Source organism: Phalacrocorax carbo, chromosome 2 (assembly GCF_963921805.1).
Source record: "Phalacrocorax carbo chromosome 2, bPhaCar2.1, whole genome shotgun sequence".
NCBI classification, from domain to species: domain Eukaryota; kingdom Metazoa; phylum Chordata; class Aves; order Suliformes; family Phalacrocoracidae; genus Phalacrocorax; species Phalacrocorax carbo.
The window spans coordinates 61,934,024-61,952,984 of NC_087514.1; the positions used below are offsets into that span (position 1 = coordinate 61,934,024).

Sequence of the window (18,961 nt, forward strand, 5' to 3'; positions counted from 1 at the left end):
GTTCCCTGATAAACTTTTAACCAGAGATTCTCCTTTAGACTCAGCTGGTATTTGGTCAGGGAAGAAGAAGGAGAAACACAATCACTTTTGCTATAAACTGAGAGAGGGAGCTCTCTGTGCTCCTCTTTGGCAAGTGTGGTCAAAGTCCATCCTGGCTGGAAACTTCAAACACTGGTGTTGTTACTGAAGAATCATTCAGGAATTCATGGGGGATATATAAAGTCAGATTTAAAATATGTACTGCCAAAATTTGTTCATTTTGCACAAGTGAAGACTGTTCTGTTTAAACAAATTACTTTCTGACAGAGGTAAATGGCAATACGTATTGTCTGTCTGAAATAATATTAGATTTGATTGAACTTAACGTTGGGTAGATGAGAAATTAACTTCTCTGCTTGAAATAATTTGTGACTTGATTACCTGCTGAATCACTTCCCTTTCCAAATTATGATTTCACACCAACAGGCATATCAGAAATAATCTTCTACAAAATATATAAGGCATTAGATCATGGCAACGTGTTCTTCAGAAGGAATCACACTATGTCTTTCCTGCCTCCTGCTTCTGCCTTCATTGAGTTTGTACCTGTTGAGTTTCTGAGAACATTTTCTTTCCTGAGAGTTCTGGGAAAAAACAGGGAAAGCATTTGGGGTGACTGCTTTGGGGAATCTTCCTTCATAAGTTGTGGCTTTCACAGCAAATACAGCATACAAACGTGTTATGAACACAATACTATTTTTGTGTGGAAGACACAAGAGGGTTCAGCTGTCTTCCTGAGACTCAGAGTGGCCTTGCCATGCATGTGTGCCGCAAGCTGCCCTTGGGACCCATATGCAAATGAATATTTGATCATTCTGACTGGTGCTATCCAAAGCAGCGGAAAATAAATACCAGGCCAATCATCTTATAAGATCAGGCTGGCTAGTTTATGCTCTGTAGAATGTAGAATGAAAATGCTTTGTATTTTACACATATTTTGCTTATCTCTTATTACATTTTTATTGTAATAAAATAAATAATAATAATGAAATTCATACATGGATTCTAAAGAAAAATACAAGAACAATAATAGATAATTCGGGAAAATCTGTTGAAAATTACTAATAGAGATATGATTATCTATACCATCAAACCTATTTTCCATGCATGTTATACAATAAAGTAATATACTCAAGGAGAAATGGCTGATTAGCTTTGGAAATATGACCCCGTCTTCAATTTCACTGCCAGGAAATTTTCCAAACAGTAGAGTTCTGACACCAAGACGTGCATGTCAGGGAGGTGACACACAAGTTCTGCTGTATTGCTACCTCTTACTGCAGAGACTGAAAAACTAAAAAATGTCCAGGAATGCTGTATGTTCTGAAGCTGCTGCCCCTTTTGCATGATATACAGCACAGCATTTAAAAAAAAAAATCATAACATTATTTCTATCTCAGTTTGAGGACACACAGAATGTTTCTCAGATCCTACAAGTCAATTTTTGTGTAGCTGAGAGGTGGTGAGAAAGGGGGCAGAGACTGTATGTGAAACCAAGTCTACAAACTCACAAATCTTTCAGGGTTAATCTGTAAGGGAAATGTCTTTTTGTCAGTTAATTGAATAGGATTATGTACTTTTCTGGTTGGCAACTGAAAGGAAATGTTCCTTTCCTTTTTGATCCTTCAAGAGCTTTCTGTACTTCAGTCAATCGCTAGTCTCATTTTGAACAAAGTTAATGTTTAATATGTTTTAAGGTGTCTTGAAAGAATTGTCTTGTAGGCGTATCCCAGTTTTCTCTCTAAAATCACACAACATTCTGATTTGACATATCCTTCGGAAATTAAGGAAGAAGTCATATTCTGCCCAAAGTAGATATTCAAACCTACAATATCCTTTTGACATTTCACTAGAAATACCTAGGAAGCCACAACTGTATATAGGCCAACTATTTTTCTCTATTCCTTTTTATGATCATATCTTTTATCAACAATTGCTGAACTATATAGAAGTTTTTGCTTGGATAAAAATAATGCAGAATCTTACTCCTAGCAGATGTTCCAAAGTTCATATAATTGGGAATCAAGTTGCTAGAAAATGAAAGGACAGGTAAACTTCCATCTGCTTCACCATTTGCTAATTGACTATGGCAAAAAAAAAAAAAATCAGAAAAAATAAAATAATAAGGGTTATTCTGCGGAAAGAGAATTTTCTTGGCCTAGTATGATAATTTTCACACTTGTTAGACTTGGATGTAAAGCCAACAGAAGTCAATGAAGATGCAAGAGGTTTTAGATCATAATATTAAGATTCTGGGTTGTTTTTTGGTTTTTTGTGTTTGTTTTTTTTTAAATGGGTTTCTATACGTGGTTTATGGTGGGCTAGTGAAAATACTTTCAGCACAGTAAAATGTTTTGAAAATCAGAAACATCAAGATTTCTCTTTTATCTCCCATTTCCCCTATATAGTAATACAGAGTGAAGTTACGGAACTTTTCTTTATAATGCCATCACCCAAGCACTGTAATCGATTTTTGAGATTGTATCTTTCCTATTTGCTGCAAGATTAATCTCTAGATGTAAGTTCAGAAGAGTTTTACAGAGAAAGTCTAATTCGCTGAAGGTTGGATATGCAAAAATGACCAAGTTATAACAAACTTCATTATCCATTTGCTAAGAATATCGTGCATTGCTTTTGAAAATCGGAAATAAATCTGACAAACTTTCAACTGCAGAATTACGTTTCATTGCCCCTGTAGCACACTGTATGCTGCAAATTCCTGACACATAAAACTTCAGGGCGATGGTGCGGTAGAAAGTAGATACCGAGGAAAAAGTCTTATGAAGCTTTTATTAAGCTTATCATAAAAATCGAACTTTTTCAACTGAAAGCGTTTATGAAGTACATTTTTATAGTAATGCACTCTTGTCAATCCCATACGTTCGTAGTTTTTCTTTCTCAAGCACTTTAGATTCATTCTTACCCGTGCCTGCTTTGCACATAGCTACAGCAAACACAAGCAATTCCATTTCTTTTTTCCTCCTGATCTCTTCTAAACATTATGTGTTTTTCAAAAGTCGTTCTTTTTGCAGGGTCCACCTCAAGGAGCAGTGTAATTCATCAAAGGCATGGTCATCGCTGCGGAGGGCACAGAAAGCCTATGTGTGACACCCCATTTTTCAACTTCAGGTGGACTTGAGCCTCTGTTTTTTTTACTTTTGTAGTTTAGATGTTTGTTTCGCTGAGGGAGTTGTACCGACACGGTGTTTCAATGTCTGGCGTTGGGGGTCTCGGCGCCTTCCCGAACACACCGGCGGAAAGATGCCCTCCGGGACCGCGCTTCCGAAGGGATCTGCCGCCCAGGCGCGGGGTGCCGCGGCCCCGGCGATCCGACAGCCCGGGCAACAGCGGGCAACATCGCCAAGGCCGAGGACAGCGTCCGGCCTCGGCCCTGCCGCATGCCCGGGGGCGGCGGGGTCGGCCCTCTCCGGGCTCGGGAGCCCGGCGGCGCCCCCCCGCGCCCCCCGCCCGGGCGGCCGCGGCCCCCGGCGGCGGGCAGGGCCGGCGCTGGGGGCGGGCTCCGCGGCCGCGGCGCCGGGGGCGGTGTCCCCGCTCCGCTCCGCCCGCCGCCCCGCCCGCCTCCCCGGCCGTAGGCGCGGGCAGCCGCGGGGCCGCCGCCGGCCGGAGCGGAGCGGAGCGGGGCCGGCGATCAGGGCGGCGGCGCGGGGGACGCGAGGGGCCGGCGGCCGCCACCCGGCCCCCAGGCGGCGCGGAGCCGAGCGGGGGGAGTGGAGCGGAGCGCGGCGCCTGCCGCTGCCTGGATGCCAGAGGCGCTTCGGGAGTCGGCGGCCGGCGGCACCCGGGAGGGCCCGGGGGAGGAGGAAGAGGAGGAGGAGGAGGCGGCGGCGGCGGCGGCGGAGGAGGACGACTCCGGGCACGGAGGGGAGGAAGCAGGCAGCGCTGGCCATGGCCTCCAACTTTAACGATATAGTCAAGCAGGGCTACGTGAAAATCCGCAGCAGGAAGCTGGGGGTGAGTGAGCTCTCCCTTCGCCGGCCCTGCCGGGGGTGGGGGCGAGGCGCGGGCGGCCGCCCTGCCGGCCGGGGGGGCGGCGGTGCCCGGGCCGGGGCCGCCAGAGCGGGGCGCGGCGACCTGCTGCTGCCGCTGCTCGGACTTCGCTCCCTTCTCCGCAGGGGTCGGTGGGGATGCGCTGCCACTGCGCCTCGGAGGGAGCCGGCTTCTGCCCTCTCCCTCTCCGGGAAGGGGCCGCTCCTCCCCGCTTTCTTAGCGAGCGCCTTCCAGGGACATCGTCCGCGGAAGGCTTCGCCCCGTCCTCCCCGAGCCCCGCAGCCGGGCCCGGGCAGGCACCCCCTCGGGCGTCCCTCCCGCGCCTGCCCTTCGCCTTGCTGCCTCCGGCAGGGGCTCGGGTCGGGGGAGGCAGGCGCAGGCAGGGTCTGCGAAAACTTTGTGCACAGCTTCTCCCTCCCTCTCTCCCTCCCTCCCTCTCCCGTTTTGGGAAAGGGATGTCTTCAATCAGGGCAAGGTCTGAAAATGTTGGAGGCTGGTACCAGAGCAGCCCGCTAGTAACAGAAAAGTGGGGGGGAGGCGTCCTCTGAGCTGAGGGTGGCCCGGGATGCTCTGCGAGGCCGAAGATAACACCGTGTTATCAGATTGGCCGTGGGCACTTTCCCTGGTGGGGTACAGTAAGCCTTGAGAAGGCAGGGAAGCTGGAGCAGAGTGCGTGCAGGGGCCAGGGTTTCCTAAACTTCAGCTGCTCCCGGGACTTAGCAGTTTGGGCTTTCTCCCACCCTTTGTGTCAGAAGGAGAAGGCTCAGGGGAGCTGAAAGCCCTAAGGCCTCTGCTGGCTTGGACAGCTACTGATGTTGCCAGTAATCCCAGAAGACCAGGGTCCCTGAGGGCTGGAGGCTAAGCCTGGCTGGGAGGAGGGCTGGGGTTCTTCCTGGGTTCACCTTGGTATTTTTTTCTCTGCCTGTGCAGAAAAGTGCAGAGTCCCTACGTGCTCCCCCTCCAGGAAGGTGGGCAGCCTCCCCGCTGCTTCCCTCAAAACCCAACGGAGCAGGGGCCATGTGAAATCTACCCTACTCCAAGTCAGGCTCTGCGAGCTTATCACAGGGCTAATATTTATCTCGTCCTTCTCCTCCCCCCTTCTCACTTCCCCCCGGATGCTGTGCTTTGCTTGCAGACACAGTGTGCAGGATGGTGGGAGACTAATCATAAATTGACCTTTGGAGCACTTTGCTGCCTTGGCAGGCATGTTAATTCCAAAAGAGCACGGAGAGTTTGGTCCGAATCCTTTAATAGCACCAACTCCAACTGTTTGAGAGATGGTGTAAATCCAAAGAGAATGGATGATCTTAACGATTCTGCAACCCCAGAGTCACTGCATGCATCAGTCAAGCATTAGTCAGTCTGAAGAAGGAATTTCTAAGCCTTAGTTTGTTTCTGGAGCCCTCGGCTTAACCTTTGCTCATCAGTTTTTTCCTAGCTTAGCAATGTTATTAGATGGGCCCAACACAAAGCAGTGGGATGATGGTATCACATCACCTTGATGTTGGTAGTCGGAGGCAGAGTTAATCTATTTGATTTGCAAATCTGTACTTGAAGGTATTTCAGAGTCCTTTAAGTGTGAAATTATGTATATGCCTATCTCCATATATGCGATTTCTTTTATATACATATGTTTGTAGCATATATGCAATGAATGTAGAGTTCATATTAATCTTGGATAATACTTTCTGCCTTGTGAAAATGAAATTATGAAGACAGTGATATTTCATTGCAGCATATCTTAAGTAGCTTGAATATATTGTTTGGAAGACATTAATCTGATTTTTTTGGGGGGATGTATAACTGCATTTTTTTTTTGAGTGGATATTATTCATGGTAAGAATGATTATCATACTTCCACATTAAGCAGAAGTGAAACAGTTCAAACTGTGTCTATGGAGGATTTTCTCCTACTGAAGAGGTGTGTGTGGGTGACAATTCAGACTACACAGCCTCAGGCAGGTGGTAGTATAAGCTTTAATATGACATATAGGGATGCACATCTGAATATATCTATTGAATACAATGTAAAATGGATTATATTTTATAGAAATAGCATCAAAATTCAAATGATATGAGATGGTTGAAAAGTATGAATATGTGCGTATATATCCATAGCTAATTGGATTCTGGTGGCTGAATTTCCAAATTAATGCAATTTTTATTCACCAAGTGAAATGTTAAAGGTTTGCTTTTTTTCCCTTTATGTCTATCTCCAAGTCCAAACCTTAATGAATTACACTAGAGCTGTCATAATGTAGGTGAATACATCAGTTCTCAGGGATATAAATGTCTGTTAACAAACGAATATTTTTAACCTCCAAAAAATACTGAAAGGAGGGAAGAGAGTTATGGGTTCTGGAAACTAACGCTAAGATAACTTTGAAATATGTAAACATAATTGTATCTCTTGCTGGATATGTTTCATTCTTATACACTGGAAGGTACTGATTTTTTTGTGGGGTTGGGAGGTGTCATAATATTTTACATTCTTTGAGTATTTTGTTTTCTCCTGAAAAGTAGAGTGATTAGAACTTGGAGAGCCGAGGTGACTAAAACCAATTTTAGTGCTAGACGTGGGCAATAACACTAATTCTAACCTTTAGGCTGGTATCCAGCTCATTATGGAAATTCTTCTAGTGCAGCTTTTATTCTGTCTTGTTTTGTGACTGAGGGTGCCCTGGCTGGGGATCAAATAGAACCTACTTCAATATAATGCAGCCTGTGAAGTTTCAGGTAAAACTGAGTGACATAATACCATAGCACAAAATCAGATAGTATATTTCATTTTATTAAAAAAACCCCAACAAACCCAAACCACCAAACCACCAACTTTTGACTTGGTGTGGACTTTCCGGTAGAATTTAGTTTTCAAAAACTCAAGTCATAAGTTGTCTTCTGATTGACTCCCTTTATTGATTTTGTATTTTGTAAAATAGAAACTTTCTGAATGGTATTTTTACAAGGTATCACATGTTTACCTCTGACTTACTGTGGCTATACCTTGCTTTAAGTACTTGTTACCCTCTCTACCCACTCCCCACATACAAGTAAATTGGATTTGTTGTATGCATGAGTGCTGTTTCCAGTCACGGAGGACAGACAAACATCCATTCTGAACCAAGCAGTCAAGACTAGAGCTGTTTTGCCATCAGTAAGTGATTCTGGTCAGAAAGGATATCGGAAGTCAAAGAGGAGGTCTATGTCTTGATGGGAATACATGCCAAGAAGTGATGTGAGAATTTGCCCTTACTTTTTGTTCAGTGATACCTGATCAGCAAGACATTTTTTTGCCTTTATTTCACTATAATTATCAACTGCTTGTCTGCCATTGGGTTTACATCTTAATGCACTTCTGTATATTTTCTGACAGTCCAGTGTTTTCAGGTAGACCCCATTGTTCCGATACCTTTGTTTTGTTAAAGTAGCTTCTTTCGATGTAGGGTTGGATAGTCAGCTTGCCTCTGTTGTTGGAATCAGACATCTGCCTCCATTGAGAAGATCACGCTTTCTGCCACGGAGGTGTCAGGCCACGAAGAAATATCCAGCCAGTTAGACCAATTAGCCCGTCTCCTTACCTTTTGTTAAGCATGAACTGTATATAAAACATTTCTAAGGTGCCTTGAAACTTTAAATGTATATTAAGCTTATGTAGTAGACAACCTCAAATGTATACATGATGTCTTCATTGAGGTATCGCAAGCATCTTTGAAACTTAGAAGCTGTAGTCGGTGAGGATAACTGCAGTTAGAACATGTTTTAAAAATCTGTTTCCCTGCAGCCTAAATATGCCATTCTTTTCAGTGCTATGGCATTCCTGCGCTGTTTGATATTTTGCTTTTCTCTAATAATACATAAAGGAAATACCTCATTCTTGCAGCCATTACATTTGACCTGTGCGACCCTCCTTTGAAATAAATTTGATTGTAATGTGGTGTGCTGTTTAGATCAGAATAGGTCATTTGTGTAGCATGGAACAGGACTGTGCTGCCTTTGTTCTTCTGGAATCTTTCATTCTTGTGTCGCATTAAAATTCATATGACACAATTTTATACTGTGCTGGCTGTGCTCATAGGCTGAAACTTTCTTGTAGCAGATTGAGTCCCTTTGTTGCCTCCCAATAAACTAAGCTGTGAGGATTTCATGCCTTGCTGAAGTGCTGTTTCTAAGAAGAAAAACAATTCGATGTCACATTAGGAAGTCTAATTAAAACCGAACATTGTGTCACTTTGATAGTCTTGTTTTGACCCATATCAATCTTGGAAGTCATAATCTTTTTGTTTGTTTGTTTTTGTCTTTTATTTTTTTTTTTGGCATGCCTTGGCCACAGAACAAAAGAAAAGAATTCTATCTAACAGAAATTTTCACTCGGTGAATAAATACTGATTTTTTTTTTTTATGTGTTTCCACATACTGAGTAGAATTATTTCCTAAGTGGTTCAGTTTATACTCTAATACTGCTATCCAAAGAGAAAATTGTACCTGCCAGTCAGTCTTGATTGAGTAATAAATAACAGGTTGCTCTTAGTCACCAAATGAAAAGTTTTACCGTGTAAAACCCCTTATTTTTAACCATACTTTTAGATCATTACAGGTACCTTTTCTGGAAGTGAACATAGCATTTCTCCTTCTGCTGTTAACCCTGTCTTCAATTGGTCAGGCCTAGCAATGATATGAATATGAACCTCTTGCTGCAAGTTTGGTTCCTCTTGAAAAAGTGCAGTATGTGTCTTACAAAATCCTAACATTTAATTGGTATTGTGTATATATTCAAGATTCTGCAAAATGTCCTGAGTTTGAGATTACACTGATTGATGACAGTGGCTTTGTAAGTGGGTTATGATGAACACAGAGGGCAGAGTCAAGGTTCTTCTGTTGCTTTGAGTTGCCGTAGCATATTCTAAGGAACAAACAAATGAAGAAGCCCGAGCAAATAGTGCAGCCTGGAATGGATATATTTTCATAGATTGTTTTCTATGGGATATCATAGATTATTATCTATGATAATAATTCATAGATAATTCATAGATTATAGCATAGATTATTATCTATGGGAAATCTGCTCAGCCTGTTTGAAAGCACCGAGATAGCCGTTTATAACTGCATCCTGATGGATGACCTCAACTATGAATTACATCTCAGAGCATGAAAATTATTCAAATGAAACTTTAAAAACTTAATTCCTATCTGTAATAAATTTATTTTAATTTTAATAAAGCTTCAGACTGACAGGATTTAGGTGCCACATTCCCTTCATGTAAAGGAGCTCCTTTTCATGCTAGTTCTAGATAACCTGAGATATGGAATTTAAAGGATTTCACTGTCATCCATTAAAGAATCTAGTCACATTTACTACTTAATACTGAAAGTATGATTTAAAATACCAATAATTACTGCTTTCAGTACTTTCTTGCTACAGTTACATGAATGGATTTGCAGAATTAAATGGAAAATATATGGATTTCCAATTTGGTTGTTATGGAAAGAACAATAATTTTGAGGTTTTGAACAGTTGTTATTGATTAAGCATATTGTGCAGGAAACAGAGAAATATATTGCAGTCATTGTAAACAAGGACAAAAAGTCCAACAATTTTTTATGCTCAGGTTTGTGTTTAAAGAAACTTGTGAGTCAGGCTTGTATTAGGCATTTCGGAGTTGCTCTGTTTCCCAGTTGATTTTCTTGATGTGCTTTAACATCTCTTAATTCTAAAGAGGTCTGATAGCCAAAGGTCTATTAATTTTGTAACGGATGGCACTTATTTAAAGGGACAAATAGTTTCTCTTTTGCAGATAGCATATCCCATCCACGTTATCAGTGGATTATGGATGCTTCTGTTTTCACTCTTTTGTGTAATATCATTAGCCTCAGTGAGATTGTACCTTAGCTGTGTGATGGTTACACAAAGAAGTGTTTGTAGACTTGACCTCTTTCACTTGCATATCGCGAGGTGGTAAGATTCTATTGAGAGTTTATTTGTACCTCCTCTGAGGTGATGGCCTTTTGGTTTTTCATTTAGGAGTCTGTCATTTTTCTCCTACAATGGACATTAAAGACCTGATGAAAAGACCCTGAAGTCAATTTAAAGGAACCAGTTAACTTCGGTGGCTTTGGTTCGGAGTCCAGGCAGGAACATTAGCTGCATGCACAGAACATGAATTTCCTTGTTGTACAATGCCCTTCAAGTCCTACTGAAAGGAGTTGTCCTTTCTCAAATAGGTAATTATGGAATGAACATTCTTTGTGAGTCCTTGAAATACACAAGGAAATATTCATGTCGTTCGAGTAGTGAGTTTTCTTCCTAGTTTTTTAGAAATAATCTTGCCTTGAATCATTCATTCAGATTTTTGCAAGCAGAGCAAAATGCTTTATAGCAGTTGCCTGGCAACAACATATTCAGGCAACAGCATATGTGAATCAGTTCTTAGTTATACATTTATATATATGGCTATGAATAGAGAATACATTTTAGATAGGTACTAATGAGAAATTTCTAAACAAAGCGTGCTATGAAATGCTCTTTTTTTTTTTATAAGATGAATAAAGGGGTTTGGGTCTACATTACCCTGGAAAGTTTGTATTTTTTTTTTTTAGCTAATGTAAAAGATCTGCTAGTTGAACAGCTTTTCATAAATGTTATTATATAGTTAATATATTCGTATGCAGCCATAGCAAGCAATGTAAAATATTCTCTTTTTTGAAGGTGGAAAATACTTTAATATGTATGAATGCTGATTCATATCCCTCACTGTTCTTTAAAAATGTGTTGGTGAACCAAAATGCGGGTACTTTACCGTATACTGTAGCCATTCAGAGCTGTTATATTTAAACCAAATGTAAACATTGTGCTGCATTTTATGTTTTTAATCTCTTCAAATTGCAATGCAGCTCTAAGAATCAAAAAGGTATTGGTGTATTACTGTAATTAATCATCGTTTTGTTGAAAACTTTTCTCCAGATAAAGTACATATTTCAACTCTAAATACTGTGAAATTTCTTTAGTAAGATCAACAGAAATAAAGAAATTTTTTAATCTTGGTGAGAAATCTTGTGCACAGTAGGACAAAATTGCGTGCTTATAAAGAAGACTTGTGGGATAGTAGGGCTTGCTGTAACTGTATCAACACTTTTGTCTCACATAAATGCTTTATATTAATATTTTTTTGCTATTCAGAATACATACCTACGCATCATGTCTGCGAAGATGATTTGCGTGATTGCTTAGTGCAGCTAGCGCTGGGTCTGCTGACTCCAGGAGTACTCCTCCTGACTAGGACAGGCAGAGTCGTGTTCAGAAAGCTGGGACTAAAGCTCTGAAGAGTTTTGAAGATGAATGTTAGTATTGAATTCTACTTAGAAATTAAGGAAAAGAATAAAGCAATCTATAAGGTACAGATGAAATATACTTCCTTTCTGTGAACACCACAAAACAATTTTGCAGGTTTTTAACAATTGTACTGTGTGAAAAATGTCATTGCCATCATGCTGAGAAGCTACAAGACCGTGCAAATGGAGCCTTGGAGGAATTACTGGTCACTTCAGATGCACCTAAATTAGGAAGATAATTAATGAAAGCGTGTAAATCTTTTAAAAAAGATTGATCTTATTTCTTTTTGTTGTTCAGCTCCCAGACTGGCCCTCATCGTCTCCAGCTTATCTGGACTGAACTTTGGAGAGGTTGAATTCATTAACACGTCAGCAAGGAATTAGAAACACACAGTATTGACTAGATCTGGGGAAAAATGTTGTGCACTACCTACCTACTGGAGGAAGAGCCCTTCGGTGTGTTACTCCTACCTGTTTATTGCAAAAAGAATTAATAGCAAAGTTTACTATCAAAAGTTTTTCACTACTGTAGGAACAAATTAGGGATGTTTTTGAGCAGGAAGTTCATGATACTTCTAATTCTGTTCTTTGTCCTTGGAATACTTTTTTAGACACTGTTGCTCTGGCATCCTCTACCCTCAGAGTAAATTGGTGTATTCTCTTTTCTCACACAAACATTTAATTTTCCCACAAAGATGAAAGAATATGTGAAGTTGTACAAAATAATAATAAAAAAGGGTTTTTTGAAGGCGTAGTCGTAATTATTGCTTGGTACAGTGCCTAGAAAGAGGAGACTACGTTTGTGGTTGTCCTTTAGGCATTATTATGATAAATATAAATTATATTTATTATAATTGCTTTTATTTTTTTTCTCTTATTTATCTGCCTACTTGTAGAGAATGCAGTCTTTGATAAAGTAATTACCTGATGCAGTAAATGTATTATCTAGTTCAAATGCGAATAGAGAATGTGAAAAAATAAAACATGTGGCTTAACTAAGACTGGATAAAACTTCCATTTTAACTGAAGTAGATATACTAAATTATTAATCGCTAGGTTAGTATGATAATAAGGTACTTTCAATTAAAATTGTTTTGCTGATGAAAGTAATTTTTGTTGATACAGTAAGAAAAGTGATACTTTCTCTGGATGGTAATTATTTTTCTTCTTGAAACTATACTTTTAAACTGTCCCCATGAACACTTCAGCAGGATGCAGTGTTCCCATGCAAGAACAGAAAAAGAGCAGGGATTTTTTGGCACAACGAAGGTAAGCTAGAGCTGTTCAGTGTGTGGTCCTTTCAGTTGCTAAACACATTCAGATCTCTCTTGAGTTCTGTAGCAGGCACTGAAGGTCCTCATCTCCTCATATGATATCATTCTTAATGAACGTCACTTTCTGCATCAATTATGCAAGGCTAAATACTACATTAGTTATATTGTCTACCCGTATAGTAGTGATTCTTGCTTTTAAGTTGCACAGTATTTACCTACTGACTGAGAGAGATTGAGACTATTCACCTGGGATGGCTTAAGTTTCATATCTGAGAATAAATTTCTTGACTTCTGAGTATTGAAGTATTTGATGCTAGGTATTAGTACTCTCAAAGTTTCAGTATTTTGAACTCCAGCCATGTAAACTGTTGTTGATAATCCTAAAAAGTCTGAGGCTTACAAAGATACAAATACACAAAGAAAAACTTTTTGCGAGGAGAAATGTAATGCTGCTTTTTTTGCCTTTCAAGAGGAAAACATTTATATATGTGTGTGTATATATATGTATATAAAAGAACAGCAGCGTCCTATCGACAAAGCTAGAAGGTTAGTTGTCCATAGTTGTAACAAGAAGAGTAGTAAAATAAAAGATATTTTACTGATTTTTTTTTTTCTGTAGTCCTTTTTTCTTAAAATACAGTAAGGTTTATGGAGCTTTTTGCACTATTAATGAAATACCCTCTTTCTAACAGGACAGAAATCTTTGTGCTTTCAAGTTGGACTGTATTTGAGAAGAGTTAAATTTTAGTCTTTTTCAGAGATGTATTTTGTAATCTTGAGCACTTTGATTCATTCCAGCCTTGTTCTCAATTATACTAAGCCCACTGTACACTACATAAATTAAATTTAAAGCTGCATTAAGGCCCCTTATACTGCCAGCCTAGTGAAGAATGCTGTTAGTGCAAATGGAAAACAGGCTTTCTGAGCTTAAGTTTTCTGTCTGTAAAATGAGTATAATCTCTTTTCATCCACCTCTTTATTTTGTCTGCTTCAACTCTAAACTCTTGATAAATTCTCATTTTAGATATGTGGGTTGGCTACCACTGATAATAGTCAAAACTGTTATTAGATACTACCACTGTACAGAAAATATTGGAATAATTCAGAATCTGTTTTGAATAGTTTGAGTCACAGAACCATGGAATAGTTGAGGTTGGAAGGGATCTCTGGAGGTCACCTGGTCCCACCTCCCTGCTCAGGCAGGGTCACCCTATTTTAATGTTGTATGAAGACTATTACTTTTGGTTGGAAGATACATTTCATTGAATTCTTCAGTCTCTTTAGACATTTCACTGTAACTAAAAAGTTACAGTCAGGATTTGTTCAGGTATCTGAGTTTTTTGAATTTTTACATGTAAAGAAAGTAAACATTTTGCTTCCCCCTGCCCTGATCTTACTGATAGAAATGATTGCTCATTAGTTTTCATTGTAGAAACAGGTACCACTGATAGAAGGGCAGGAAGTGTGAAGCTGATCGCTTTGATGGAACTTATGTCTCTTTTGCTTTACTTGAGCCACAATTGTAGCACAAAATCTAGTGTCTTGAATGGTTTCATTTTTAAAAGTAGATATAATTGAAAATGTTAAAGGTACGCTTATTCACATCTTAACTGGCAGAACAATTCTGAGAGCTGAATGTGGTCCATGAGGCAATCTCGTAACTGCTAAGGTTACTTGTCTGCAACTGTGGATGTAAATGTCTGACTGCAGACATGCAGAAATTAGCCATATTTGTCAACTGCATGTCACACAGTGCAACAACCTTATTATACAGGGGAGGGAAGGGTTAGAGATGTTACTACATCTTTTTCCTTTCCAGCATATCACTGGTGAGATTTTGAGAAGACATCAGTTTTCTCAGCTCCAAATTTTATAAAAGGTATACTCTTCCACGAAACAATTTGGAGAACCCTTCCTGTCTAGGCTTATGTGAAGCTTTCTGCTAAGTAATACTAATACTGAGCCTTAGGTTGTGTGTTTTACCCATTAATACCTTGGAGCTCAGCATGGGGGAGTATGTGTTTGCATGATCCCATAGAGGAAGGTCAGTGGGACTTTGTGCAGGTTGTAGGATGAAATCAGTTGAGTCCACTTGCAGAGCCTAGAGATGCCAAAATGCATTGTTTCTTGAGGAAATATATCTACACAATACGTGCAGTAAGAAAGCACAACAGAAACATTTATTGGAAAGGATGTTATGGTTTGTCCAGAAGAGTAATGCTAACATGAGCCTTTCCAGAAGATTTGTAACAGCCAGTATTGTCAGGGTACTGGTTTGCCTTTAATTAACAAACAAAAACCAAAACAAACAAAAAAAACCCTTTTCCTGCAGCCTTTCAAAATCACCGAAAGATCTGTATTCTCTTCAGTAGGTAATAGCTCAGAGCAAAAGGCTGAAAGGATACCAGGTAGCCTTTACTAATATGATATGTGTTGCTTGAATATACTCTTTAAGCTTATGTAGTGTCAACACACTTAGGTAGTAATGTATTTAAACAAACCCAGTTTCTTCATCATGTTACATTTTTCCAATCATTGAATAATTCTGAGTTTTACATTTTTTAAATAATGAAAATTCTAATGTAGACCCATCCTAAAGAAGAATAAGAGAAATTGAAATGTTAAAAATAGGCAAATATCCTACTTTTTGCTGTAAGTGCAAACCTGTAGATGAACTAGATCAGCTGTTTCTGGTGTATGTAACTGTTCCTTTCATTAGGTCTCATTGTTCTGTGTAGGTACATTTTTAATTGCTTCTGGCAAGTCACGAGAACAAAAATTTTTGCAGGAAGAAGGTGCGCAACAGGCAATAAGTTTCTCAGCAGTAAATCTACATTTGCACATAAATTTTTGCTGGTGTGAGTTAGTGAAAGTGAGATTTACAAAAATCAAAGTAAAAAATTCTAAGATCTAACTGCTGTTGGAACAGAATCTCTGAGAGCAGTTATTCCCATTAATGGTGTAAGTTGTATTAAAAATATAGCAGAAGGAATTAGGAGCAAAAGAAAAGAAGCAGACTGCTCTATTCTGATGTCATTGCAGAAAAACAGGAATAGAATTATATTTATGGTCCTACAGTTCTTACTAAAAGAAGACTGCAGTTTTTTAAAGGTAGAGTAGATATGTTAATGCAAAGGCTGTGTTTCTAGAATATAAGCAGTTGCATGGTACAGGACTTGCTCAAGACCCAGAAGCCAAGCAGGGTATTGCTGGGTCACTACCATTTCAGAAGATTCAGGTTATTTTGAAGAATTAGGTCTGATTGCCTGTAGAGGATCATTAGAGATGACTGTTTTCAAATACTTTGTAATCATTTGGGATGAAGACAGTGCTTACAAATCGTGAAAGGGAGCTGTAGCTAATGATAACAGCTTAGCAGCCAGTGGAGGACATTGGTTAAACTATCAGAGTTAGGTGTCTGAATGTCTCATTGTGCGGCTTTGGTTTTCGAACCATAAGGAGGACTCTGTGGAGAAGCCATGGAATAGAGCTAGATGAGATTTATGGGCAACGAGTGGAAAGTTTGTACTGGTGGGCCTCATACTGTACTTATTTGAGGACAAGAGTTACTCTAGCAGCTTTTGTACCAGAATATACATATAATGTTTAGCTGTATTGCTTTGGGGTTTTTTTTTGAACTGAAGAAGAAAATAGAAAAGTAAATGTTATTTGTAAATATTTTTGATGTGATTTTGACATGATCATGCAATAATGCATTTTATTTCCTAAGAGAACCCAGAGGTTAAATACATTTAAAAATGTTTTTGGAGGTGTATTTTCCAGAGCTCTTGATGTCAGAAAATAATTTTTGCCTAGAATCTTTTTTTTTTTTTTCCCCCACGTCTGAACAAATAAATCTGTTGTTTCGGTTGTGTTTCTGTATAATGTTATTCTGTGGCTTATAGTCATTTCTCCTAAAAAGAAATATTCAAGGTGAATCTCTCCTGAACTGCGATCTGAACAAAATTGAATAAATTGAGTTTGAAACTGTAGTGAGATGATGCCATGTTCAATTCTTCAGAATCCTTTTTTCCCCTCCCACCTCTGTCATACCTGAAACATACACTAGACCAGCCTTAGATAAATAATTGATCTTCTGATAGCAAAATTCACACTTTTCCTTACTGTAACTGGAAATTACTAGAAAGAGTAAATACCTGTTCTCGTTTAAACACACATACGCTTCCTAATATACTTAATTGATTTACTTGTACCAATTAAAAAGGGTTGAGCTAATGGGCCAAATATCTACTTGTCAGTACAAAAGCATATGAAATACAGCCTCCTTCATTATATGTCAGGAAAATGTAAAAAGTTGTAAATGATACTGATTTTCATTGACCTGAGCTAACCCACAGTAGTGTCACAGCTGTGCTCTCACTGATGCGCGTGGCTGAGCGTAATGTACAATAGATGAACTGAGTTAAACCAGGGGCTTTGAAAGCTACTTGCTACCCTTTGAAGCCAACTTTAGAGAGCTATAAAGCAAAGCATAGCTGCCTGCATAGCTCTTAGGATGGTCATGACTGAAATAGTGAAAATGGAAAAAGCTCAGCTAGTAATACCTAATTGCCGGTATCAGTAAGTTAGGCTCACAATGAATTGAGATACAAATATAGAGGAAAGATGTGTGCTAAAGAGGGCCAAATCTGCCCTTGATTGTGCAAATATCTGTGGAAGTGTATGTGTTTATAGGTGTTACATGCCAGCCACAGGGCTCACCATAGCTGTGAAAGTTTTGATGAAGTTTCATTCAATCCTTTGTTACAGCAGATTCTTAAAGTTCTATGAATCTCAGAAAATTGTATTAATAACTAATCTGAATAGAGCAGTCCCTCATTTTCAAAATTCTTTTTCTAGGGAGATAGGTAATTTTAGCAGTGTATCTCATATAAATGGGATTTGTTCAGATTTCATGGTTCAGCTTTTTTTCAGAATCAGGAGGGTTAAAAAACTTAGTTTCTGAAACCAGAAATTGAAATGCTTGTGTAATATTTTGTCCTCAGGACCAGATGCCTTAGGCATAGGCCTTTAATCCCTGTGCCCTAGTTACAGCAATTAAGGTTCATGAAATATAAATTTTGTTACATATGCATCTTGGTTTCTCCTTTTTTCTTCTGTTTCAAAATCAGTCTGAAATATTAATGATCATATTAAATGCACTCTGTTATGTGAATTGCTGTTAATATTGCATTCTAGTTATCCTGACAGATGCAGTGAATGGCGTTTTCTAACTTTCAGACTTACATATATTCTCTTGCTGAAGGAAATCTGACTTTCATAATGTATTTTATTTCATAATGTATTTTCTGCTTCTTTACCTGCATTTAAATAAAAAAGAGGTGCTGAAGATATGCAGCACTGTGGAAGACCACAGCTTATAATTGTTCATGATTTCTAGTGCTGCAGTGCAAATTAATCACTGTCGAACTGTGCTGGGGAGAATAGAAATGCCTGACAGCATCATGGTCCCTGCCTGAAAGAGCTTACACTCTAACATCTGAAATGTTAAAGCTATCCTTCAAAATCTCATGTTATTTTTTTCACTGAAATATTGCTTTCCTTCTAAATTTGTCATCCATTTCTGCCTATCCTGTCTATGCAAATGGATTTCTAAAGCTTGATTGTCACAGTTTCCTCCTCCCCCAAAACTGATGAAGAAACGGTCACTGGTGTGAATAAAGTCCCTTGTATTGTACAGTTTTGTTGGGTTCAGGGAAAGCACTGATAGGGGGTGAAGGTACAGACAGAGGTGGAAAAACAGTTTGGTTTAGATGGTTCAAAACTGAAACCCATAAAAGAAGTGCTGTCGGTATAGCAACAGGTATAGCAATGCGTAGATTGCGCTTCACTTGCGGAGGCAGTAGTCACTTTGGTATAGATGTGAAAGCTCCCACGTGAAAAATCCACAGCCTTCTGTGGGGTTTGTTTTGTTTTTTTAAAGCAGAGGCATATGTCACTGTAAAACAACCATACCTACTTTAATGTGGCCAGAAGAGAGGCAGTTAGCTGTTCCACTGCAAAAAGAATGAGTTAATAAACCCGGCGCACAATCTGTCTCTGCTGTAGCTCTTGGCACGCAACAGCTCTAATTGGTGGAAGCTATTGAGGCCTTAATTGCTGATTTTGCAGTACTGCCATGTTTACTGATAAGGTTTAATGCAAGCTAAAATTTGTTAACTAGAGAGAAACAGTCACACTTGCGTGAAGAGTGTGAGGACAAACAGCAGGCTTTTCTGTAGCACCAAATGACGATGAAGTATTTCAACACGTGGCATCATTAGATTTCCCCTTTCAGGCTAATGAAATGCCTT

General features: G+C 39.5%; 1 protein-coding gene and 1 long non-coding RNA gene across 2 annotated transcripts in view; both read left to right on the top strand.

The window, feature by feature from the left end:
• The first annotated feature begins 3,617 nt into the window (after positions 1-3,617).
• DOK6 (docking protein 6) overlaps positions 3,618-18,961 on the top strand; it is a 274,858-nt gene continuing 259,514 nt past the window's right edge. Inside the window, exon 1 of the mRNA XM_064443089.1 lies at positions 3,618-4,011. Coding sequence (XP_064299159.1) covers positions 3,946-4,011 — 66 coding nt within the window. The 5' untranslated portion in view covers positions 3,618-3,945. The remainder of the gene's footprint in view (positions 4,012-18,961) is intronic.
• On the top strand, positions 8,722-11,464 carry LOC135312311 (uncharacterized). Its single transcript, XR_010371882.1, has 3 exons — positions 8,722-8,769; positions 10,067-10,266; positions 11,222-11,464. It is a non-coding gene; the product is annotated as an uncharacterized LOC135312311 (long non-coding RNA).